Source organism: Coregonus clupeaformis, chromosome 30 (genome assembly GCF_020615455.1).
Source record: "Coregonus clupeaformis isolate EN_2021a chromosome 30, ASM2061545v1, whole genome shotgun sequence".
NCBI lineage: Eukaryota > Metazoa > Chordata > Actinopteri > Salmoniformes > Salmonidae > Coregonus > Coregonus clupeaformis.
Genome location: NC_059221.1, coordinates 17463188 through 17490525, shown reverse-complemented (window position 1 = coordinate 17490525; position 27338 = coordinate 17463188). Strand labels below are relative to the sequence as shown.

At 39.9% G+C, this 27338-nt stretch overlaps 1 protein-coding gene and 1 long non-coding RNA gene across 5 annotated transcripts; one reads left to right on the top strand and one right to left on the bottom strand.

Moving 5' to 3' along the window:
* Positions 1-390: 390 nt before the first annotated feature.
* Positions 391-20931, bottom strand: LOC121545755. Its single transcript, XR_005996294.1, has 8 exons — positions 20852-20931; positions 1722-1822; positions 1467-1606; positions 1095-1327; positions 915-947; positions 741-799; positions 563-657; positions 391-493 (listed from the first exon to the last, which is right to left on the bottom strand). It is a non-coding gene; the product is annotated as an uncharacterized LOC121545755 (long non-coding RNA).
* On the top strand, positions 9767-26729 carry LOC121545754 (mitochondrial ubiquitin ligase activator of NFKB 1). Of its 4 annotated transcripts, XM_041856551.2 has the most exons (6): positions 9769-9866; positions 19637-19696; positions 20891-21030; positions 21146-21354; positions 21651-21862; positions 25517-26729. In XM_041856551.2, the coding sequence occupies exons 3-6, from the start codon at positions 20911-20913 to the stop codon at positions 26032-26034; spliced, it is 1059 nt and encodes a 352-aa protein (XP_041712485.1). In that variant the 5' UTR covers positions 9769-9866; positions 19637-19696; positions 20891-20910; the 3' UTR covers positions 26035-26729. The 4 variants fall into 4 exon arrangements, with proteins under 4 accessions (XP_041712486.1, XP_041712485.1, XP_041712483.1 ...); XM_041856552.2 differs by lacking the exon at positions 19637-19696 and having other exon boundaries at positions 9767-9866; XM_041856549.2 differs by lacking the exons at positions 9769-9866; positions 19637-19696 and adding an exon at positions 20166-20251.
* Positions 26730-27338: the final 609 nt, after the last annotated feature.

Genomic DNA, 27338 nt, shown 5'->3' with positions numbered 1-27338 from the left:
TTCAGATGTTGCACACTCTTGAAAAGCACCCTGATATGCATACTACAATTCTAATCATGGTGCAAAATGTATCTTCCAGACATAGGGTCTATAATTCTGTGTGCCACAATTAGAGGAGTAACTTGGAACAGCATTGTGTAAATCTTAATCCATGTAAAAACTGTTATGCTATGTATTTTTGTCAAAGTCAAGAACGGTTTAAATTAATTTATTGCACCACAAAATAGATGTACTAGCCACATATCTTTTTTAGAAAACCCCCCAAAAAATATTTCTGGCACAGGCTTCTGGAAATGCAAATTAGATATACAATAAACCAAAAATAGGCACTGTCAGAACAGACTTTGATGCTTTTAACTTCTTAAGAACTTCTTCATCCCCTTACTCATTGACCTTCCCACTTTCCCCCTTGAGGTCAGGTGCATATTTCAGGCAAGTTGACGTCGGCTGTAGTGTTTCTGCCACTAGCCTTTGATTCGCCAGGACACACTTGCTGTAAAGGGGGAAAACAAATATTAGCTAGAGAAGGTATTCAAATGTCATGATTTGGACTCAACTGTACCTATAATGACGCTGCAAAGGTTGGAGTCGTCAAAAGCCCTCTTCCCTTTGTTTCCATTCATATTGATCGTTGACATGAGGCTGTTTGTCAGGGTTCTGTATAGAACACAAAATATGTACTTTACAAGCAACACACCATTACCTAATTGAGAAGTGAAACAAATATGGTAATAGTTTACCGGTGCATTGCTCTCTTCACCCAGTCTGGGATGTCTCCTCCCCCCCAGCTTTGAGATATCTGTAATTTTAGAAAAGGACAATCATGCATTACACGTGTACAGGATTTTTCCATCCAGTACTACATGGCAATATATGTCATTCAACTCATACCAATGAAACATTTAATTTCTTACCATATATTTCTAAAATCATTAGCTCCGACTGTCCTTTAAAAAGGAGATAAAGGATTCTTTTTTAAAATTCTGAAACAAAGTAGTTTTACATTTGTTCACTTCCAAATCTAACAGCCTAATTTGAATATCATTCAAAATGGTTTAAAAAGGAAGTGTTGGTTTAAAAAGGAAGTGTCATACTTGCTTCCGGCATAGGAAAAGGGTCTGGTGAGGGGGATCTCTCATCTGAAGAGGCAGAAGGAGTCCTCGGCCTCCCACATGACCCATCCCTGGAGAATGAAGACTCAAGATTCTCTGCAGTAAAATATTGGACAGTGTTTTTGCCTTTTACTTCTTAGTGGCACTACTTCTTAGTGGCACTGGCACAGGTTTTCTGGTGCGTCGGAGCAGATTTTAGTGGGTCTTAGGTAGGCCTAAAAACACAACACATAAGTGTAAAATAACATCCAGCATTTTTCTACACACATTTGTAAGGCAACCTAAAAGGCAACCTAAACACAATCTAATTTCTACCAAACTTTAAACTAAAATTCTAAATGGAGAGTTTCATACTTGCGTCTGTCACAGGAAAAGGGTCTGATCCTTTGCAGTGATTTGGTGAGGGGGGTCCCTCAATTAAGAAGGCAGAACAGAAGGAGACCTTGAGCCCTCATGCTCCATGGTTAAGCCATGTGAGAGACCAAGATGATTCTCTGAAATAAAAGATTGGACAACATCATGCCAATAGTTTTTTCAATTAGAATACCTTTCTCAAATACAATGATCAAGAATAAAAAGTTGGCTTATGGTGAGAAGAGTTGTCCTCACCATCATTACTTGGTGGCTTGTGCTGCGTTTTAGCCTTTTGCTTCTTGGTAGCAGTGGCACAGGTTTTCTGGTGCTTCGTGCATATTTTGGTGGGGGGTTGGCTGAAAATAAACATGTAAGTGTAAAATAACATCCAGCCTTTATCTACACACATTCGTCATGTGTTTAAGTTATTGAAGTGGAAGAAGACTTAAAGTCAACCTAAAAATGAACAAACTTGAAACCAAAATTATTCAACATGACGAAGTTACCCTCCCAAGACCCTACCCCCTAGCCTGGAAATCCAGATGGATTTCAGATCAGCTTCACGTTTGTTTCGCTACACTAACAATGGTGAAACATGAAGTGATTCCATCTTCCCACTAGCCACAAACTTGTAGATTTGAAAGGATCAGTTAAAGTAATACGTCCTCCCAGTCTATCAAAAGGCAAGGTAGTTGTTCAGTGGCTAGGGTTTAGGGACAAGGGGTTGATTAGTCATCAGTATTGCAGGCTACCATACTTACAGTTGAAGTTGGAAGTTTACATACACCATAGCCAAATACATTTACACTCAGTTTTTCACAATTCCTGACATTTAATCCTAGTAAAAATTCCCTGTTTTAGTTCAGTTAGGATCACCACTTTATTTTAAGAATGTGAAACGTCAGAAAAATAGTAGAGAGAATTATTTATTTCAGCTTTTATTTATTTCATCGCATTCCCAGTGGGTCAGAAGTTTACATACACTCAATTAGTATTTGGTAGCATTGCCTTTCAATTGTTTAACTTGGGTCAAACGTTTCGGGTAGCCTTCCACAAGCTTCCCACAATAAGTTGGGTGAATGTTGGCCCATTCCTCCTGACAGAGCTGGTGTAACTGAGTCAGCTTTGTAGGCCTCCTTGCTCACACACGCTTTTTCAGTTCTGCCCACACATTTTCTATAGGATTGAGGTCAGGGCTTTGTGATGGCCACTCCAATGCCTTGACTTTGTTGTCACCATTTTGCCACAACTTTGGAAGTATGCTTGGGTCCATTTGGAAGACCCATTTGCGACCAAGCTTTAACTTCCTGACTGATGTCTTGAGATGTTGCTTCAATATATCCACATAATTTTCCTTCCTCATGATGCCATCTATTTTGTGAAGTGCACCAGTCCCTCCTGCAGCAAAGCACCCCCACAGCATGATGTTGCCACCCCCGTGCTTCACGGTTGGGATGGTGTTCTCTCGGCTTGCAAGCTACCCCCTTTTTCCTCCAAACATACAATGGTCATTATGGCCAAACAGTTCTATTTTTGTTTCATCAGACCAGAGGACATTTCTCCAAAAAGTACGATCTTTGTCCCCATGTGCAGTTGCAAACCGTAGTCTGGCTTTTGTATGGCGGTTTTGGAGCAGTGGCTTCTTCCTTGCTGAGCGGCCTTTCAGGTTATGTTGATATAGGACTTGTTTTACTGTGGATATAGATATTATTGGACCCGTTTCCTCCAGTATCTTCACAAGGTCCTTTACTGTTGTTCTGGGATTGATTTGCACTTTTCACACAAAAGTACGTTAATCTCTAGGAGACAGAACGCGTCTCCTTCCTGAGCGGTATGACGGCTGTGTGGTCCCATGGTGTTTATACTTGCGTACTATTGTTTGTACAGATGAACGTGGTACCTTCAAGCATTTGAAATTGCTCCCAAGGATGAACCAGACTTGTGGAGGTCTACAATTTTTTTTCTGAGGTCTTGGCTGATTTCTCTGAAAAAGCGTGTGCGAGCAAGGAGGCCTACAAACCTGACTCAGTTACACCAGCTCTGTCAGGAGGAATGGGCCAACATTCACCCAATTTATTGTGGGAAGCTTGTGGAAGGCTACCCGAAACGTTTGACCCAAGTTAAACAATTGAAAGGCAATGCTACCAAATACTAATTGAGTGTATGTAAACTTCTGACCCACTGGGAATGTGATGAAAGAAATAAAATATTAAATAAATAATTCTCTCTACTATTATTCTGACATTTCACATTCTTAAAATAAAGTGGTGATCCTAACTGACCTAAGACAGGACATTTCTACTAGGATTAAATGTCAGGAATTATGAAAAACTGAGTTTAAATGTATTTGGCTAAGGCATATATAAACTTATACATATGCACGCACCACTTTTCCGTGATTAATTTCGTATAATTTTTTGAAACAAGTTATTTTTTTCATTTCACTTCACCAATTTGGACTATTTTGTGTATGTCCATTACATGAAATCCAAATAAAAATCCATTTAAATTACAGGTTGTAATGCAACAAAATAAGAAAAACGCCAAGGGGGATGAAAACTTTTGCAAGGCACTGTACTTCCTTTTCATTTTCCGTCCACACTGCTCTGGCCCACATCCTCTGAGATTAGAACCAGGGGAAATAGACAATATAATATAAGCCATAATTGCAAACCAAACTATTCCAATAGATCTGATCTTACTTGGCAAAACGGTGCAACAGAGGGATCATTATGTATTGCCTATGATAGGGCAGACACAGCCTTGCTGATTAGGTCCTCGGGAGAAATAATGTTTATTTAGCATTTGCGGATATTTGCGATACTTGCGATGTTAGTCTTTGGAGGCACATGGAAGAATGAAGAAGTTGTCAGGTTGAGTATGGTGAATGACATCACAGACAAGGTTTCCATTGTCTCTTATGTCTTTGACAAATGTCCTGGAGGAGGAAGCAACCATCTTGCATGTTATTCTTGATGTATGCTTGGATGTTCTTGGCAATATGTTTCACTTGGTTTGATTCAGACAATAGCCTTGTCACTTGTACCAATGGATTATGTGGGCTTTTGATGGCACGTTTCAGCCACTGCTCTAAGCAATTAAGGTCATTGAGTGAGCAGTTGTGAAATGCAACATCTGCCAAGTGAGTGAGACCATGTACATTGTAAATGTATCACCATAGACACTCATGCTCATCTCAGCAAAGTGCATCAGCATCTGTTTGGCATAATCAAGGTAACGTCTCCTTTTGTCATCATCTGAATCTATCAAAATTGACATGGCTACACTGAGGGGCAAAGTCGTGATAGACCCTTTTGGAAATAACATCCTTCAATACTTTTTTATTTCACCTTTATTTAACCAGGTAAGCCAGTTGAGAACAAGTTCTCATTTATAACTGCGACCTGGCCAAGATAAAGCAAAGCAGTGCGATAAAAACAACAACAACACAGAGTTACATATGGAATAAACAAAAACAAAACGTACAGTCAATAACACAATAGAAAATCTATATACAGTGTGTGCAAATGTAGTAAGTTATGGAGGTAAGGCAATAAATAGGCCATAGTGCAAAATAATTACAATTTAGTATTAACACTGGAGTGATAGATGTGAAGAAGATGATGTGCAAATAGAGATACTGGGGTGCAAATGAGCAAAATAAATAACAATATGGGGATGAGGTAGTTGGGTGGGCTAATTACAGATGGGCTGTGTACAGGTGCAGTGATCGGTAAGCTGCTCTGACAACTGATGCTTAAAGTTAGTGAGGGAGATAAGTGTCTACAGCTTCAGAGATTTTTGCAGTTCGTTCCAGTCATTTGCAGCAGAGAACTGGAAGGAATGGCGGCTAAAGGAGATGTTGGCTTTGGGGATGACCAGTGAGATATACCTGCTGGAATGCATACTACAGGTGGGTGTTGCTATAGTGACTAATGATCGAAGATAAGGCGTGGGATTTGCCTAGAAGTGATTTATAGATGACCCGGAGCCAGTGGGTTTGGCGACGAGTATGTAGTGAGGGCCAGCCAACGAGAGCGTACAGGTCACAATGTTGGGTAGTATATGGGGCTTTGGTGACAAAACGGATGGCACTGTGATAGACTACATCCAATTTGCTGGAGGGTGCAGAGCTGGTGGCCGGGGTAGGGGTAGCCAGGTGGAAAGCATGGCCAGCCGTAGCAAAATGCTTATTGAAATTCTCGATTATCGTAGATTTATCGAGCCTCAGTGCAGTGGGTAGCTGGGAGGAGGTGCTTTTATTCTCCATGGACTTTACAGTGTCCCAAAACTTTTTGGATTTAGTGCTAGAGGATGCAAATTTTGTTTGAAAAAGCTAGCCTTTGCTTTCCTAACGGATTGTGTATATTGGTTCCTGACTTCGCTGAAAAGTTGCATATCGCGGGGGCTGTTCGATGCTAATGCAGTACGCCACAGGATGTTTTTGTGCTGGTCAAGGGCAGTCAAGTCTGGGGTGAACCAGGGGCTATATCTATTCTTAGTTCTGAATTTTTTGAATGGGGCATGCTTATTTAAGATGGAGAGGAAAGCACTTTTGAAGAACATCCAGGCATCCTCTACTGACGGAATGAGGTCAATATCCATCCAGGATACCCGGGCCAGGTCAATTAGAAAGGCCTGCTCGCTGAAGTGTTTTAGGGAGTGATGACAGTGATGACCCATTACGGACGCAGGCAATGAGGCAGTGATCGCTGAGATCCTGGTTGAAGACAGCAGAGGTGTATTTAGAGGGTAAATTAGTCAGGATGATATCTATGAGGGTGCCCATGTTTACGGATTTAGGGTTGTAGCTGGTAGGTTCCTTGATAATTTGTGTGAGATTGAGGGCATCTAGTTTAGATTGTAGGACAGCCGGGGTGTTAAGCATATCCCAGTTTAGGTCACCAAGCAGTACGAACTCTGAGGATAGATGGGGGGCAAGCAATTCACATATGGTGTCCAGGGCACAACTGGGGGCTGAGGGGGGTCTGTAGCAAGCGGCAACAGTGGGAGAAGTAGAAGCTCAAACTGTTTGGGCACAGACCTGGTTAGTATGATAGAGCTCTGCAGGCTCTCTCTACAGTAGATTGCCACTCCGCCCCCTTTGGCAGTTCTTTCTAGACTGAAAATGTTGTAGTTCGGAATGGACATTTCTGAATTTTTGGTGGCCTTCCTAAGCCAGGATTTAGACACTGCTAGAACATCAGGGTTGGCGGAGTGTGCTAACGCAGTGAATAACTCAAACTTGGGGAGGAGACTTCTGATGTTAACATGCAAGAAACCAAGGCTGATCCACCACCCCCAAAAAAAAAGACAAAAAATAAATAAGAAACCAAGGCTTTTACGGTTACAGAAGTCAACAAATGATAGTGCCTGGGGGGTAGGAGTGATACTGGGGGCTACAGGGCCTGGGTTAACCTCTACCACAGGAACAGAGGAGGAATAGAATAAGGATACAGCTAAACGCTTTAAGAACTGGTCTTCTAGTGCGTTGGGTACAGAGAAAAGGGGCAGATTTCCAGGCGTTGTAGAATAGATTCAGGGCATTATGTACAGACAAGGATATGGAAGGATATGAGTACAGTGGAGGTACACCCAAGCATTGGGTAACTATGAAAGAGATAGCATCACTGGAGGTACCGATTGAGCCGGTCTACGCGTGTGTATGGGGGGTGGGACAAAGGAGCTCTCTGAGGCTGGTTGAGCTGAACTTGGGACTCTACAGTGAAATTGTATAATAAGAACTAACCCAAACAGCAATAGGCTAGGCATATTGACATGGGAGAGAGGCATAACGCAATCACAGGTGTTATTCGAGAGGGCTAAGACAACAACTGGTAATGGTGACGAAAGTGGTGATTTTAAAACAGTGGTTGTGATATGAGAAAACTGAGGATGGATCAACAACACTGTAGTTACTCCACAATACTAACCTAAATATAAATATTCCAAAACATGCATTCTGTTTGCAACAAGGCACTTAAGTAATACTGCAAAAAATGTGGCAAAGAAATTAACTTTTTGTCCTGAATACAAAGCGTTATGTTTGGGGCAAATCCAACACAATACATCATTGAGTATCACTCTTCATATTTTCAAGCATGGTGGTGGCTGCATCATGTTATGGGTATGCTTGTCATCGGCAAGGACTAGGGAGTTTAGGATAAAAATAAACGAAATACAGCTATAAGTACAGACAAACCCCTAGAGGAAAACCTGGTTCAGTCTGCTTTCCCACAGACACTGGGAGACAAATTCACATTTCAGCAGGACAATAACCTAAAACACAAGGCCAAATATACACTGGAGTTGCTTACCAAGATGACATTGAATGTTCCTGAGTGGCATAGTTACAGTTTTGACTTAAACCTGCTTGAAAATCTATGGCAAGACTTGAAAATGGTTGTGAACAATCAACTTGACAGAGCTTGAAGATTTTTAAAAAGAATAATGGGCAAATATTGCACAATCCAGGTGTGCAAGGCTTTTAGGGACTTACCTAAAAAGACTCAAAGCTGTAATAGCCACCAAAGGAGCTTCTACAAAGTATTGACTCAGGGGTGTGAATACTTATGTAATTACATTTGTGTGTGTGCATCTTTCAGAACATTAAGCCCCACTTCTCTGAGAATTACCAATAAACGACTTACTGCACTCCTGGTGAGGTTGTTTTCATTAGCTCAAGATACCAGCTTCACATATATACCACCCTTAGTTGCAGTTTGAGAAGATCCTGCATCACACACACTATCAGACGACCTCTCAATCTCATCACTATCAAACAACCTTTCAGTTTGCCTGGAAATCCCAGTTTGAATTGCATTGAATTCTACGTCGGGCAGAAATGAACGTTTGAATCAGGAAAGTTTCCTCTCACGACCTCTACGAACCAAAATGTTGAATAAAATTACTTTACCGGTTGTCTGTGCGGTTGATCCATTTGGCAGTCGGAATTAGGGCTGTCACGATACACTACATGAACAAAGGTATGTGGACAACTGCTTGTTGAACATATCATTCCAAAATTATGGGCATTAATATGGAGTTGGTCCCCCCTTCGCTGCTATAACAGCCTCCAAGGCTTTCCTCTAGATGTTGGAACATTGCAGGGACTTACTTCCATTCAGCCACAAGATAATTAGTGAGGGCTCTGTGCAGGCCAGTTAAGTCCACACCGATCTCGACAAACCATTTCTGTATGGACCTCGCTTTGTGCATGTGGGCATTGTCATGCTGAAATAGGAAAGAACCTTCCCCAAACTTTTGTCACAAAGCTGGAAGCACATAATCGTCTAGAATGTCATTGTATGCTGTAGCGTTAAGATTTCCCTTCACTGGATCTAAGGGGCCTAGCCCAAACCATGAAAACAGCCCAAGACCATTATTCCTCCTCCACCAAACCTTACAGTTGGTACTATGCATTGGGGCTGGTAGCGTTCTTCTGGCATCCGCCGAACCCAGATTTGTCCATCGGACTGCCAGATGGTGAAGCGTGATTCATCACTCCAGAGAATGTGTTTCCACTGCTCCATAGTCCAATGGCGGCGAGCTTTACACCACTCCAGCCGAGGCTTGGCATTGTGCATGGTGATCTTAGGTTTGTGTGCGGCTACATGGCCATGGAAATCAATTTCATGAAGCTCCTGACGAACAGTTCTTGTGCTGACGCTTCTTCCAAAGACAGTTTGGAACTGGGTAGTGAGTGTTGCAACTGAGGACAGATGATTATTTACCATTGTTGCTCCAAGATGTTTCCACTTCACAATAACAGCACTTACAGTAACTGAGCTCTTCAGTAAGGCCATTCTACTGCCAATGTTTGTCAAAGGAGATTGCATGGCTGTGTGCTCGATTTTATACACCTGCCAGCAACGGGTGTGGCTGAAATAGCCGAATCCACTAATTTGAAGGGGTGTCCACATACTTTTGTATATATAGTGTAACAGTATCGTGATAAAACGATACCAGATTTTCCATGGCAAAAAGAAAACACGAATTAGACTGAACTCTATGGTCCTATAAAAACCTACATACAGTACCTACCCTAATAGGAATGTGAGACAATATATCCACAGGAAAGTATAATTACATCAACTTTTCAAAGCGCTGGTAGTGCATTTCACTGTAAGGTCTACATCGGCGCATGTGACAAATACAATTTGATTTGATTTAGATTTCTATCACCTGAAGCATGCACAGAACCATGTAAACACGTGCACGAGCTCGGCAGGTATGCATGTGTCTCCTGTATGTATTTTTATCTTGTGCGCATGCTTCAGGTGATAGAAATCTGAACGCACTACCAGCGCTTTGAAAAGTTGATGCAATTATACTTTCCTGTGGATATCTTGTCTCACATTCCTACCGCCAAAAGGACCAACCACTCGGACAACCGGTAAAGTACGTTAACACATAATTTTATTAAACATTCTGGCTTGTAGAGGTCGTGAGAGGAAACTTTCCTGATTCAAACGCTAATTTCTGCCTGATGTAGAATTCAATGCAATTCAACGTTGGCTTTCCAGGCAACCTATCAGTACAATCACTTGTTGTAACACCGGAGGAGGTGTCACTCAAGTTACCATCTACACTGTTTTAAAATGTCAGATGTTCCACTATTGCTGGACTCTGCCAGAGCTAAAACATCCACATTGAATTGACCGTTTATGATAAGCCATAGATAAATTGCAGTTGTCCAACAAACAATCAAACTAAGTTACATTTGCATTTATAGGTGACACAATGATTGTCCTCTTTGCCACAGGGCTTGATTAGCTTGAAATTGGTTATGCTCTGTGTTAATTATCCTAGGCTATCCGTACTAATAAGGCAATCAGTTCAGATGATGTCGCGAATAGGTTGACAAGACACTCTTTTCACTTCAATGTAAAATTTGTAAATCACAAAACACCATATGGCAACTTAGCCCTATAAATAGAACACCAAATGTATGATATTAATATAATAAACATTTACATTTGGATATTGTCTTATCCATATATTTTATGAACAACATATTTATAAAAGACAATATCTAAAGGTAAAAGTTGATTATTAATATAATGAATTTGGCATCCTATTTATAGGGCTAATGGTAACTACTTCTAAACATCTAAAGATCAATCATGAATGAATGATAGCATACCTAGCTACACGTTGAAATGATGGTGTCCTTTGGGCAATTCAGCTGTCAATGTACTACATTGAATGTAGCCTACATAAACACAACTTCACTCTGAATTGACTTACACATAGCATGTGTAAAACAAGTTAGAGGAGTTACTTTCAACAATTCAATGTTAAGGTAGCGCGTAGCTACGCAAATGAGTATGAAAGCTGATCGGTATCCATATGTGTTGACATGATCGCTCAGCAGAAAAGAACACAGCTTGTTCCCAAAGCTAAGCAGGGTACATAGAGGTAGGCATCTGGGTGGTAGACTAGTACATTACCCCTCATTTACCAGTAGGAGCCACTGTTTAGGCAGGAATCGTTGGACTGTGGCTTCAGATTTTATTTCAATATACAGCAGGTATCTCTTTATTTAGGTTGATGGCATGACGTTGAAACAATGACATTGATTTAAACATACCATTTTACTATCAACATTGAAACACGGTCAAATAAAATATGGCTAATCAAATATGAAATTCAACATAATTTCAACCACTCACTATACTGTATATTGAATATAGGATGAAAAACAGACATTCTGAGCTTCCAACTTTGTGGCAACAGTTTGGGGAAGGCCCTTTCCTGTTTCAGCATGACAATTCCCCTGTGCGCAAAGCGAGGTCCATACAGAAATGGTTAGTTGAGATCGGTGTGGAAGAACTTGACTGGCCTGCACAGAGCCCTGACCTCAAACCCATCGAACACCTTTGGGATGAATTGGAACACCGACTGCGAGCCAGGCCTAATCGTCCAACATCAGTGCCGACCTCACTAATGCTCTTGTGGCTGAATGGAAGCAAGTCCCTGCAGCAATGTTCCAACATCTAGTGGAAAGCCTTCCCATAAGAGTGGAGGCTGTTATAGCAGCAAAGGGGGGACCAACTCTATATTAATGCCCATGATTTTGGAATGAGATGTTCGACAAGCAGGTGTCCACATACTTTTGGTCATGTGTGTATTAATACACACTTGTACATGTGTGAAATAGGACAAATATAAGCATCCACCTAATTATCATATTAAGACAATTGGAACGCCTAAGAGTTGAGGCAACATCTTTAGAACTTACGCGAAGGTTCCCAAACATGACATTTACAGACAACTGTCACAGAAACATCTGACTCACTACACAAATAGTAGTTAATAGTGTTCAATATATCCTGAACCCAAGAGCCTTATAAGCAATAGATACAGCTCTGCTGTAGCCTACACTAATACAAATGTTCCGTACAGTATGTTCAGTACAGTTACAGAGGATGTTCTGTACACGTTCCATGCAGTATGCTCAATTCTATTCCAAACGTACAGCTTCATAATCAAAATCCTTAAATGCTCTTTCTTTAGATGTAAAACATTCCCCTAAACCCCCTGACATTGAAACACCTGACAGTGGCTAGATGAATGGCAACTCTGTTGGAATGATTCTGCATAATTTGCATTATGTAATTCCGTATTCTGCATGTATATTATAAATGCACTCCACGTTTGAGGTTTTCTAAAGGACAGACAGGAAGAGAAAATTAAAACCTGCCATAATACAAGCCTTGCCAAATAGCTTCATTACTCATCCTGTGCTGCTTTTGTTTGGTGTAATCCTCAAAGGCAACCCTCCAGGCTTTTAACATTCACCCCTTACTGTACCTACCCAGAATGCCATCTGATTTTAATATTTGAGTGATATGGTTTCTGTCTGATCACATGCTTTATCACAGGCTTTTATATGCAGGAGAAGAAATTATGAGTCACACTCCAAAGCCATTATAATAAGTGCAGAGGAAAGAAAAAGGAGAGAGTCAGAGTTCTTTCTAAGGGTGTTTACAAGTTACAGGGAACATCTCCAGCTGTGCTCTATAATCAGATATGACATGTTTCTCATTGTAATATCATCAATAGTCAATACAGTCCATATATTTTGATATAGCCAAGCTTCATTTTACATTACATTTGAGTAATTTAGGAGACGCTCTTATCCAGAGTGACTTACAGTTAGTGCATTCATCTTAAAATAGCTAGCTGAGACAAACACATATCACAGTAGATTTTTCCTCAATAAAGTTATCAGCAAAGTCAGTGCTAGTAGGAAAAGGGTAAGGTAGTTATGATACTGTAATAGAAGTAGCAGACATTACAATCACTCTGACTCTGCTCAGAGCATCATAGTTTATCCATGGTATTGTATCTTTGAGTTCTATGTTTAATCTGTGTCAAAATAATCACTGTCTCAGTTAGAGATCCTTATCCCCCTTTTTATGAAACAGAGGGAAATATCATAACAAATGTGGGATAAAGAAAACAGAGAATCCTTTACAATTTCTGTAACATTCCTCGCCACACAGATTTACTTTGCGCATTTTGATGAAAGAGCATGTAGAAAGAGCTGGTAGATTTGAATAATATTGTAGATTCTCTCAGAAATGACAGCATGAAAAGACAGTTCACAAGCACGGCAGAGACTGGAGGATGCACACATCTACTTGACTACCAGATGAGCATGTACATAATTCCCAATCAAAACAAGTATGCAGGCTACACATCCAGGCCTGGAGTTACATCACTGCATCAAGGTGATTAATATTGAGATAAAGCCCTCAGGCATGTTTGGTTCCCTTTTTCAGCTGATATGGAAGAGGTTATGCTACACCGCTCTTGTATTTGGAGTCGGGTAGCTCCAAGTTCTCATAATCTTTCAGCTGTCAGTTGAAAGATATCAAAGCCTGATTCAGTCTACTGATTCAGTCTCTCATACAGCAGTGTTTAAGGGAAATGTGTTCTTGTTGTCTTTGTCATAACCCATGTTATTCTTGTTGTCTCATTATAAACATATATTTCTATAATTTTTGTATTTCACTAAATGTATTTTTGTATATCAATAATATAATCTGGATATCAATGATTATCATTTTTTATATAAAAAGAATAATTTTGCGATATCCTTTATTTTTTATATAAATTAATAGGATTCAATGGATAAACCAATTTTTGATATCGATAATTAAATTTTGTATATCAATAACATTTTTGTATCAAATGTTTAATTATCGATATCAAATATTTTAATCGTAGATATAAAAATTCAATTATTTATATAAAAAATATCATTATTGATATCAATAATTGATTTCTCCATTCAACCCTATGGGAAATATCAAAATAATTGTAGAATTTAGCATATATTTAGCATTATTAAGACTTTAACCAATCAGCTTCTAGTGCCTTGAATGTCAATGAAGAGGAGGGTGGAGAGAGCACCAAGAGACAGTCTTCATATTTTGTTTTGGTTTTTCCTACCAATGTACACAACCTACTCCACATTTCTAAAGTGAAAGAAAAATGATAGAAAATGTTTCTAACTATTAAAAAATAAAAAACGAAGACGTCTTGATTGCGTACTGTATGTCTTCACACCCCATAGTTCAGAGGTGGTACCACAGATCCCAGAGTGGTGTGGGGCGGTAAAAAAGTCTGGGGCCCGTAGTTTTTCCTGATCTGGTAACCCAACCAGGAAAACTCCGGACCTTATACGGTATGATGTGATTAATCTGTTGTAAAAACGTTTAATATGGGCTATGATTGGACCAGAGTTTTTCTAATCAGGTCACATGAGATCTGAAAAAAATCCTGGATGAAAACCATGTCAAACTGCAACGACCTTGTACTTGTTCATAGAAATGATATGTTAAAGAAGGACTAGGGGGGTTTCCTATACACAGACACAGAAAGCAACATGATTGGGCATTACAACTCACAGGGCCTAGCTTGCTTTATGCAGGTTTGCATCATGTAGGCTAGTCCTGCCCTATGCAACTGTAGGCCTAATACAAAAATCACTCACAGTCAATGTCAGCTATTGTGTTTATTGATTAATTCCAGTTAATAATTTTGGATTGAAAAAGTCTAGGTAGCCTAGTCAGCCCAAGTTTGAATATAAACCACATTTGATCCCATTCACATTTTCTCACAAACAAAATGTTACTGCTTCGTTTAACCTGGCCAGAGGGACAGGGCGCATAGTAGGCTAGACTATGCAGCTGCTGTTGTTAGTAGCCTACAGTTGATCAGACTGAAAAATAGTCTCATTATCAAATCAAATTACATTTTATTTATTTATTTATTATTTGTCACATGCACCGAATACAACTGGTGCAGATTTTATCATGAAATGGTAGCTTACGAGCTCTTCCCAACAATGCAGAGTTGGAGATTGTGCAAATTGTAACACGAGGAATAAAATAAAAACCACAAGAATGGAGCTATATACAGGGAGTATCAGTACCAGAGTTTCCATGCAATACAGCATGTCAGATCGCTAACGTTTAGGTGTATAGGCTGCTACATTTACAGTTGAAGTCGGAAGTTTACATACACCTTAGCCAAATACATTTAAACTCAGTTTTTCACAATTCCTGACATTTAATCCTAGTAAAAATCCCCTGTCTTAGGTCAGTTAGGATCACCACTTTATTTTAACAATGTGAAATGTCAGAATAATAGTAGAGAGAATTATTTATTTCAGCTTTTATTTCTTTCATCACATTCCTAGTGGGTAAGAAGTTTACATACACTCAATTAGAATTTGGTAGCATTGCCTTTCAATTGTTTAACTTGGGTCAAACGTTTCGGGTAGTCTTCCACAAGCTTCCCACAATAAGTTGGGTGAATTTCGGCCCATTCCTCCTGACAGAGCTGGTGTAACTGAGTCAGGTTTGTAGGCCTCCTTGCTCGCACACGCTTTTTCAGTTCTGCCCACACATTTTCTATAGGATTGAGGTCAGGGCTTTGTGATGGCCACTCCAATACCTTGACTTTGTTGTCCTTAAGCCATTTTGCCACAACTTTGGAAGTATGCTTGGGGTCATTGTCCATTTGGAAGACCCATTTGCGACCAAGCTTTAACTTCCTGACTGATGTCTTGAGATGTTGCTTCAATATATCCACATAATTTTCCTTCCTCACGATGCCATCTATTTTGTGAAGTGCACCAGTCCCTTCTGCAGCAAAACCCCCACAGCATGATGCTGCCACCCCCGTGCTTCACGGTTGGGATGGTGTTCTTCGTCTTGCAAGCAACCCCCTTTTTCCTCCAAACATAACAATGGTCATTATGGCCAAACAGTTCTATTTTTGTTTCATCAGACCAGAGGGCATTTCTCCAAAAAGTACGATCTTTGTCCCCATGTGCAGTTGCAAACCGTAGTCTGGCTATTTTATGGCGGTTTTGGAGCAGTGGCTTCTTCCTTGCTGAGTGGCCTTTCAGGTTATGTCGATATAGGACTCGTTTTACTGTGGATATAGATAATTTTGTACCTGTTTCCTCCAGCATCTTCACAAGGTCCTTTGCTGTTGTTCTGGGATTGATTTGCACTTTTCGCACAAAAGTACGTTAATCTCTAGGAGACAGAATGTGTCTCCTTCCTGAGCTGTATGACGGCTGCGTGGTCCCATGGTGTTTATACTTGCGTACTATTGTTTGTACAGATTAACGTGGTACCTTCAGGCGTTTGGAAATTGCTCCCAAGGATGAACCAGACTTGTGGAGGTCTGCAATTTTTTTCTGAGGTCTTGGCTGATTTCTTTTGATTTTCCCATGATGTCAAGCAAAGAGGCACTGAGTTTGAAGGTAGGCCTTGAAATACATCCACAGGTACACTTCCAATTGACTCAAATTATGTCAATTAGCCTATCAGAAGCTTCTAAAGCCATGACATCATTTTCTGGAATTTTCCAAGCTGTTTAAAGGCACAGTCAACTTAGTGTATGTCAACTTCTGACCCACTGGAATTGTGATACAGTGAATTATAAGTGAAATAATCTGTCTGTAAACAATTGTTGGAAAAATTACTTGTGTCATGCACAAAGTAGATGTCCTAACCGACTTGCCAAAAGTGGTCCTCTGTAGCTCAATTGGTAGAGCATGGCGCTTGTAACGCCAGGGTAGTGGGTTCGATCCCCAGGACCACCCATACGTAAAAATGTATGCACACATGACTGTAAGTCGCTTTGGATAAAAGCGTCTGCTAAATGGCATATTATTATTATTATAGTTTGTTAACAAGAAATTTCTGGAGTGGTTGAAAAACTTCCGACTTCAAGTTTTTACTTGTGTCTGAAGTGATGTTATCACGCTTGCTAAAGAAATATCGGAGGTAAGAGGAGAGTGTGCGTTCAAATCATGAGTCAAAATAAATGCACTTTGCCCTTTTTTTAAACCCTTGCATTGAAATATTTTATTAAACTAAATCAAAAGCGGTTGAAAAGTGCTGGGGCAAATGCCGCCTCACCACTCGTTTTCCAGCGGCCCTGCCATGGTTAATACTTGGTGGAAGAACCATTGGCAGTCATTACAGGTGTGAATAATATACTTTCATTAGCGACTGTACAGTGAGGGAAAAAAGTATTTGATTTTGTACGTTTGCCCACTGACAAAGAAATGATCAGTCTATAATTTTAATGGTAGGTTTATTTGAACAGTGAGAGACAGAATAACAACAAAAAAATCCAGAAAAACGCATGTCAAAAATGTTATAAATGATTTTGCATTTTAATGAGGGAAATAAGTATTTGACCCCTCTGCAAAACATGACTTAGTACTTGGTGGCAAAACCCTTGTTGGCAATCACAGAGGTCAGACATTTCTTGTAGTTGGCCACCAGGTTTGCACACATCTCAGGAGGGATTCTGTCCCACTCCTCTTTGCAGATCTTCTCCAAGTCATTAAGGTTTCGAGGCTGACGTTTGGCAACTCGAACCTTCAGCTCCCACTCCAGGACCTTAATGTGTTTCTTCTTGAGGCACTCCTTTGTTACCCTGGCCGTGTGTTTTGGGTCATTGTCATGCTGGAATACCCATCCACGACCCATTTTCAATGCCTTGGCTGAGGGAAGGAGGTTCTCACCCAAGATTTGACGGTACATGGCCCTTTCCATCGTCCCTTTGATGCGGTGAAGTTGTCCTGTCCCTTTAGCAGAAAAACACCCCCAAAGCATAATGTTTCCACCTCCATGTTTGACGGTGGGGATGGTGTTCTTGGGGTCATAGGCAGCATTCCTCCTCCTCCAATCACGGCAAGTTGAGTTGATGCCAAAGAGCTTGATTTTGGTCTCATCTGACCACAACACTTTCACCCAGTTCTCCTCTGAATCATTCAGATGTTCATTGGCAAACAGACGGGCCTGTATATGTGCTTTCTTGAGCAGGGGGTCCTTGCGGGCGCTGCAGGATTTCAGTCCTTCACGGCGTAGTGTTACCAATTGTTTTCTTGGTGACTATGGTCCCAGCTGCCTTAAGATCATTGACAAGATCCTCCCGTGTAGTTCTGGGCTGATTCCTCACCGTTCTCATGATCATTGCAACTCCACGAGGTGAGATCTTGCATGGAGCCCCCGGCCGAGGGAGATTGACAGTTATTTTGTGTTTCTTCCATTTGCGAATAATCGCACCAACTGTTGTCACCTTCCCACCAAGCTGCTTGGCGATGGTCTTGTACCCCATTCCAGCCTTGTGTAGGTCTACAATCTTGTTCCTGACATCCTTGGAGAGCTCTTTGGTCTTGGCCATGGTGGAGAGTTTGGAATCTGATTGATTGATTGCTTCTGTGGACAGGTGTCTTTTATACAGGTAACAAGCTGAGATTAGGAGCACTCCCTTTAAGATTGTGCTCCTAATCTCAGCTCGTTACCTGTATAAAAGACACCTGGGAGCCAGAAATCTTTCTGATTGAGAGTGGGTCAAATATTTATTTCCCTAATTAAAATGCAAATCAATTTATAACGTTTTTCTGGATTTTTTTTGTTATTCTTTCTCTCACTGTTCAAATAAACCTACCATTAAAATTATAGACTGATAATTTCTTTGTCAGTGGGCAAACGTACCAAATCAGCAGGGGATCAAATACTTTTTTCCCTCACTGTATGTAGGAGCATGCAAATGTAATCCTGCTCCCATGAAGGTCATTACCATATATGTTTTTTATATAGAGAAATCATTTCTTATACAAAATATATATATATATATATTTTTGTATATATTTTGTTTAATTATTGATATATAAAATATATAATTATTGATATATATTTTTTTAATGAATATATGTTAAAACGGCTTTCCATAGTAGAGTTGTGTCCATCTGTGACTAATGCTGCTTCCAAATCTCTGTGCTGCACCCAATTAGCACAGGCATACAGTGATGTAGAGAGTCAAATACATAAATCCACATTTATCCCAAAATGTATAGGGAAGTACACTACAGGCCTATACGTTGTACATTTAGCATCATTGCCACACGTTGTTTGTAGATGTTGCATCCTTGTCACATCTTGTGTCTAATGTATTTCATTGCATGAGTTATTTGCACATGCCCCTGCAAGCTCATTCTATAACACCTGAAAAACACTAGCCTGTAACCCTGTAACTAAATATCAAATTGGCTGTGACTGTTCAGTGTGGAAAATGAGCTGACGAAGCAGAGAGATATTATGTTAATCCTGTATTCATTATGATTGCCCCAAAAAACGAGTCGGGTGTGTCCCAAATGGCACCCTATCCTTATAGTGCAGTACTTTTGACCAGGACCCAATGGGCTCTGGTCAAAAGTAGTGCACTATGTAGGGAATAGGGTGCCATTTGGGAAACAGACCTAGTGAGAGAGAAGAGACTGTATTTTGCCTGTCAGACAGTGGGGCTGTACAGAGTGAGTGAGTGGATTTATGAGACTGAGATTGCACAACAGGCTCAATTGAATGGTTCTGAACTGAAGCCTGCTTTTCCTGCTGCATGCTGACACTTACCATATTTCACCCTGAATAATTGAATGCTCTTCATCTTTATTGCCCCTCTGCACTTCTCCATTGCATCATTGTTCATTGTCGTTTATAAAAGAGAGTGTGTTCACCACGACAAGTAAAAGGATCATGTTGTGATGTGTCCCAGTTTGATATCAAGTCTGTTTGTGCAGTTCATTGTCTGTGTTCTTTTTCTATTATCCTCTTGTGCTTGTTCAGGAAATTGCAATGGGTTCCCCTACCCATTCATGTAGGCCAACATCTTTACATGAGAAGGAGGTAAGAGAAAACATTGGCAGCAGCATAAAGTGCAGTGATGCTAAACTCCCACCTTGTTGTTTCCTGTAGCTGCATGTACTAATGTCTCTCACACAATACAATGCACAAAACTGCCTAGGCTATATCTATCATTTATTAGTATTTTTCAAATAGACTAGAGAATTGAGTTATTAAGATGACCAAGAATAAAACGTTTTTTCAGTGTTTATGTTCCTGTGCTTCTTTTATTCAATAAACCACTAGAAAGGCAATACATTTTGAAGACATGTTTCCTTTGGGCTACACAATATTATTTGTCATGAAATAAATGGTTATTGTTGACCATTTTAACCTTGATAACAAATCCATAAAACTTAATCTAAACGTGATATAATCTAATTTCTTATCACAGAGCCCATAAACCTGGATAATAACGAATCTGTGCTGTGCTTTTCAATTGATAAATGATTGAACACTGCCACCTGCTGGTCAAATGGCCACATTGAACGGGCTTTTATTTTGAAGTGAGAAAGTATAGAAGCCGAAAATATTGTTTACTTTGTGAGGAAGTGGAGGGTGAGCGCTAAACTAGCTATTTTATTTAATCTTGTAACGAAATCGATAGTTTTAAAAATATAAAAGTAGCTAGCCTATTAAAATGAGCTGGATGATATGTTTACAACTAGCTGTCTAGCTACGTCAGTACAGGGCTAAATTACAGAGGCCGGCCTTAGCTACGCTAACTTGTTATGTTAGCTAGCTACAGTAGCTAACTAAATTAGGTAGCTAGAGTAATGTCAACAATCTAGCTAGAGCAATGTCAACAATGCTGTTTAGTCAGTCGATTTTGTATAATTGGATGATACCAAATATTTCATTTGGTATTTTGGCGACAACGTTATCATTAGCATTTGAAATGGTCACTCATCAAGCCAAGTTGATTTTGGCTGGCCCAAAAGAGAAACTCCAGGGTTAGCTAATAATAGCTAGGTGGCAGTCAAGTCTCTGTAAATATGGGTTATTAGGCTGACAAATATAATACTGTAATTCCATGGCATTCATACATTCCATAAGGTCCAACTAACACATTGAATCACATGACCATAGCCGTATAGACTGTCAATAGCAGGGCAACAGTTGTCATCTGACTCACAGCCCAGAGGTTGATCCACATACCTGCACTTGTGTTCTTTGACAGACTCTTTGTTGTTTCAGATCAAACAGAAGATCACAGGATGGATTCTAGTGGGAAACCCTCCACAGCCCAATTCCTGCTATTAGCCACCAGCTCAGCACTGACTGCAGTCTTCTACTCTGTGTACAGGAGGAGGACAACAACAGTAGCAAGATTAAAGGTAATCACACAGGCTTGCCTCATCTATCTTTCTTATCTACCTTATCTCTTTAAAACTGTTAGTAGCATGCATTTGAGGTTTTTGATTGTTGTTCAATATCATTAATGTTTTGCAGGGAGCCAAGAAAGTGTCTATTGATCAGGATATGAAGAACATCCTGACAGAATTACCAGGAAAATGTGTCCCGTATGCTGTGATTGAAGGTGTTGTGAGATCTGTGAAAGAAACCTTGAACAGCCAGTTTGTGGACAACTGCAAAGGGGTCATCGAGAGGTTAACTCTAAAGGAGAAGAAGATGGTGTGGAATCGCACCACTCATCTCTGGTAAGTGCTAAAGTACACTGAAGTGCTATGATATTATGTTGCACCCTCTCTTACTGATGGCTGTTAGGCGGATTAATTTTTTGTGTGTGGAGACACTTTCACACACTGACGATGGCCTAGTAATGGCTAACTTTTGTTCTGCTCGTGCTACCTCTAGAATGAAATAATAAATATGAAAGCATTTCAAAGAACATTATGAAAACAAACAAACTTGATGATAAAAAGTTATGCTCTGTACTGCATCTTTTTGTGGATACACATCTCTGTAGGTATCTCTAATATTTTGTACCTGTCAGGAACGAGAGTGAAAAGGTCATCCACCAGCGCACGAACACGGTGCCCTTTGACCTGGTGTCCCACGACGAGGCTGTGACAGCCACCATCCGGGTCATCCGTCCCCTGGAATCCTCGGAGCTGGACCTGGAGACCACCTATGAGAACTTTCACCCCACCGCCCAGTCCCTGACCAACGTCATCGGCCACTTCATCAGCGGGGAGCGCCCTAAAGGTGTGGTCCGGTATGGTCCTAATTGGTCCTGTGTGGCTTAGTTGGTAGAGCATGGTCCTTGCAACACCAGGGTTGTGGGTTCAATTCCCACTTGGGCCACCCATACAGGGAAAGATGTCACTCACTACTGAGTGATTACTCACTAAACCAGGAAAATAAATACCATGATTTTGGGCATTTTCAATAAATGTAATCCATTGAATGGTCCTTGGGAAGAAGGATTGTTGACATGTTTTTGACATTTGTATCTAAAAGCATAATTGAGAAATAATTAATCAAAGCAAAGTTAGCATATTTATGCCATTTTGGACTCAGGCCTCCTTCAAGACTCCATAATGTTTAATCTGTAGGTGCTACAAAGCAGAAATGTGTGTCATATGAAGCTTTACTGCTTGCTCTGCAATATGAGTAGTATCTTGATTTCAGTATATTGAAAATATACCATTTTTGATTAGGCAAATGTTTCAATATATTGATGAACATAACACTGTACCGGCATATCAAAGTTCCAGAGTGGAATCTCTGCAACTTTTAGAGTAATGATCAGTGGTGTAGTGGAGGGTATACACACTTTATTTTTGTGGGCATCGTGTATACTCACTTATTCATCCGCACGATGCGTATCAAACTAGTGTAGTGGAGGTATCAATTAATAAGCTGATGGAACAGATCACAATGTTGAACTTAAAATGTTGATAAACTTTTATTTGTTATATTTTAAGCGCAACAATGTGCACACTGCAGTAGGCCTACGCATAAATGTTCCAAAATGTAATTTGCAGGAAAACAAGGCGTACCGCACATGTGAGTGGTTTCATGGACAGAGATTAAAATATCTGTTAGAAATTTAGAAAGAGGGGAGATCTAAAGATGCAACAACTGTCATGGGTTTCTAATATGACTAGGATAATGACTTTGGCTGCTAGACAATGAAAGAAAGTTGATTTGAAAACCAATAGAACAGTAGAGTGCATATGAGGAAGTCTTTATAAAGAGTTGCCTCCACATTTCTATGGTGGGATTCTGGCTGTAGGCTACTTTGAAGCAAAGTAAGGCATGCCTCATAATATGAAGTAAAAGGAAAAATATAGCAATGCTAATGATAGGCCTAACCACCTTCTGGTAGATGGAAAGGCTTTCCCAAAAACCTTCTCGGTGGCGAAGGTGCATAAAGATGGCGGCCCCCATGTACTTAACACAAACACCTAATTTGCTAAGTTCGCTGAATTGTACAGTGCTCTCCGTTACTCTTTTTTGTATTGGCATTATCACAGTATACATGACCCCAATTTTAGCTCCAAGATGGCGGCAATTTGAAAAAATGAAAAAGTAGAACCATGTCGCGCGCCGTATTGTAATAAGTCTGTGGATAGTGCTCAAACTAAGATGTCATATCTTAGTTCCTCCATCTTTATCCACCTTCGCCATTAAATGTTAACTAGCTACAAAGTAGCCTATGCCTTCCTGGCAGAATGATATCATGATTCTTTGCATCAATCCAGAGGCCAACTCCATCTCATGTGCGCTACAGAAACACCAAACAACAGTGCAAGTGCCTGCACAGTTGAATTAAAGGGTAACTACACTCAAAAATCTAAATTTCTTAGATTTTTCCCAGACCTCAAAAGTGGTCTCCTGATGTGGTTTAAGTATTGTTGTGGACTTAGAACATCCAATTTTGTTGTTTTTCTATTTAAAAAGTGTGACTTTGAGAGCGTAAACCTGAAGAAAACAAATCAGGAACCTGTGAATTTCTGACTCTTTTGACAGTCTAATTTATCTATTTCAATGCAGTGCCTTCAGAAAGTATTCACACCCCTTAACTTTATCCACATTTTGTTGTGTTACAGCCTGAATTTAAAATGGATTAAATTGAGATTTTTTGTCACTGGCCTACAGACAATACCCCATAATGTCTAAGTGGAATTATGTATTTCGAAATGTTTACAAAAAAGTTTAAAATGAAAAGCTTGAGTCAATAAGTATTCAACACCTTTGTTATGGCAAGCCTAAATCATTTCAGGAGTAAACATTTGCTTAACAACTCACATAAGTTGCACGGACTCACTCTGTGTGCAATAATAGTGTTTAACATTATTTTTGAATGACTGCCTTATCTCTGTACCCCACACATACAATTATCTGTAAGGTCCCTCAGTCGAGCAGTGAATTTCAAACACAGATTCAACCACAAAGACCAGGGAGGTTTTCCAATGCTTCGCAAAGGGCACCTATTGGTAGATGGGTAAAAATATAAAAAGCAGACATTTGAGCATGGTGAAGTTATACACTTTGGATGGTGTATCAATACACCCAGTCACTACAAAGATACAGGCGTCCTTCCTAACTCAGTTGCCGGAGAGGAAGGAAACAGCTCAGGGATTTCACCATGAAGCCAATCGTGACTTTAAAACAGTTACAGAGTTTAATGGTTGTAATATGAGAACTGAGGACGGATAAAGAACATTGTAGTTACTCCATAATACTAACCTAATTGACAGAGTGAAAAGAAGGAATGTGGCAAAGCAATTAACTTTTTGTCCTGAGGACAATAACTTAAAACACAAGGCCAAATCTACACTGGAGTTGTTTACCAGTTTTCTGAGTGGCCAAGTTACCGTTTTGACTTAAATCTGCTTGAAAATCTATTGCAAGACCTGAAAATAGTTGTCTAGCAATGATCAACAACCAATTTGACAGAGCTTGAAGAATTTTGAAAAGAATAATGGGCAAATGTTGCACAATCCAGGTGTGGAAAGAGCTTAGACTTACCTAGAACGTATTGACTCAGGGGTGTGAATACTTATGTCAATTAGATATTTCTGTATCATTTTCAATACATAACACAACAATTTCTAAAAACATGTTTTCACTCTGTCATTATGGGGTATTGTGTGTAGATGGGTGAGAAAATCGATTTAATCTATTTTGAATAAGTCAAGGGGTATGAATACTTTCTGAAGACACTAGTAGGCCAACTATTAGCCTACTTGCACAGTACAGTTTGGGTTGGCCTGACTGTGAAAGACCAATAAGGGATTTATTATTTTAGATAATTCAGAGTGTATGTCACTGTTTGTCATAAGTTTTGAACAGGGCGCCTTTCCTTCGCCGGGCGGGCCGGTTGGGATTTTTTTTGCCAAATTGGAGTATTCCCACTTCTCCAAGCACCACTACACCACTGGTTATGATCCAATTTGCAAGCGTTACCGAATGTCAAAATATATTCAAAATGGTTGCCCTCTGCTAGTGATTTGTAGGATGTGCAATGTTACAAGTAAGTAAAAGGAGGTCTGTGATTGGTTACATTGCCTACTATGCCAATTTCTCATTATAAAATGGGCCATAACTTTTAAACTAGCAGAGATCCCTGGGTAAGGCCAAAATCTCATAAATATGCCAACTTTGTTAAATTATTTCTCAATTATGCTTTTAGATACAAATGTCATATGTCAACAATCCTTCCTCCAAAGGACCATTCTATGGATTACATTTTGTGAAAATCCCTAAATTCATGGTCTTTTTTGCCCTGGTTTCGTGAGGAATCACTCAGTCATTTGAATACCGTAATACACTTTGTGATTGATTGAATTTTATTGATTGTTTGATTGGATAAAAGTGTCTCCTAAATGGTATATATTATTATTATCGAAGGGATCCATGAGACGGAGGAGATGTTGCGTCTAGGGGAGAGTGTGACCGGGGTCGGGGAGCTGGTGCTGGACAACAACCTGGTGAAGCTCCAGCCTCCCAAGCAGGACCTGAGGTACTTCCTCAGCCGACTGGACTTTGATTCCCTGGTGGAGAAGCAGCAGAGCAGCGTCAGGTTCTGGAGGGTCCTGACCATGGTGTTTGGTGTGGTTGCTTCCACAACGCTCCTCTTCATCCTGTGGAAGCATTGGGCTTACCATAGACAGAGGAGGAAGGAGAAGAACGTCCTGGAGGAGTTCAAGGAGCAGCAGAGGGAGAGGATGAGGGAGCTGAATGTAGAAGAGGCCAGTGTTTCCCCTAGTGCCTGTACAGTGTGTCTGAGCCGGGAGCGCTCCTGTGTGTTCCTGGAGTGTGGGCATGTCTGTGCCTGTGACCGGTGCTACCAGGCTCTGCCAGAGCCAAAGAAGTGCCCTATCTGCAGGGCGACGATAGAGAGGGTAGTGCCTCTTTATAACAGCTAATGGTCAATGCCATGGGGATGGCCATTGTAAATGGACTAATCTAATGTCATTGAAAAAAGGATTGTGTAGGCTTATCTTTTTCTGTTTTCTTTGCTTTCATAACGTTTCATTGAAAGATCAAGCTGACTTGTAATTCTGTCATTACACACATGTTGATTTGAGTTATATCAGTTGAGGAAAACATGTAATATCCAGTGTCCTTTTTCCATAGAGAGTTTTAGAATCAACTCAGAAGTAGAATGTTTTCACCTCAATGTTTCTCCAAAGCACACCAAAGCCATTTTGAATAAATAAAGACACACAAAACAAATATATCCTCAACCTATTTTACAAATCTGTAGGCCCTATACTATCCACACACATGTATGTAAAAAAGTATGGCTGCCAGGAGAGGGTGATGTCTGCCCTACATAAGTTTTCAACAGGGATGAAAGAGTACATATTTTATGATTTATATAAACCATTGCATTTGATCTAAGCAGAAAAGGTACAGAAATCATGTGCAAAATAAAGGTATGTGCAAATTAAAAACATTTGATAAAGTATCAAGTTTTGTTTTAAGTGACTGAATCAGTTATTAATCATAAAAGAAGGAGCAGTATACAATGGCATTAACAATTTATTCATGAAGTGTTGACTGCTATGTGATGCCCATTGAACCGAGAAAGTAAAAAATAAATACATCAGGAGCCTCAGTCGGTGACGTATCTTTCTTCTGCCACTTCTGCTAGGGATTGTTTTGCATGGCTCTCCTGCACTATTTGCATTTCTCTCTTCATCAGATTTTTATTCTGTAAACGACTGTATTCCATCGATAAATTACCCATTTATTCGTAAAGAGGACGGAACATTTTGGATAAAATATGTTTTATGCAAGCGATATCATAGGCTACAGTATAATTGTAAGTTGATTATAAAATCAGCTTTTATTGTGAAGACATGTCGGAAGTATTGCCTTACAACGATAAAAAAAATACCAACAACTTCTACTGTAGCCTATTTAACAGACTAAAATACCACCTAAACTCGGACAGATTGGGAGAAGTAAAAGAGGTGAGAGACTATTGTCAACCATAGGACTTCTCTAAATAATAATTACAATAGATACAATAAACACTTTTGAAAATAGGATATAGGCCTAGTGTGTGTGTTTGTTCAAAAATACAGAGTTGGCCTCATTTAAAAATGTGTTCATATTTTCAGTGGCATTACTGGACACAGCATGTATAAATGAACTTTCCCATGAACAGATATAGGCGGAGATGAAATCCACCATCTAGTTTATGCTTGCTTGCATCCTGACT

What these genes read in the sequence shown, in the direction of transcription:
- LOC121545754 (XM_041856552.2), top strand. Translation starts at nt 20,911, where the DNA reads ATGGATTCTAGTGGGAAACCCTCCACAGCCCAATTCCTGCTATTAGCC. An exon ending in CAACAGTAGCAAGATTAAAG is followed by an intron (nt 21,031 to 21,145) that starts GTAATCACACAG and finishes AATGTTTTGCAG; the next exon opens with GGAGCCAAGAAAGTGTCTAT. An exon ending in CAGCGGGGAGCGCCCTAAAG is followed by an intron (nt 21,863 to 25,516) that starts GTGTGGTCCGGT and finishes TTATTATCGAAG; the next exon opens with GGATCCATGAGACGGAGGAG.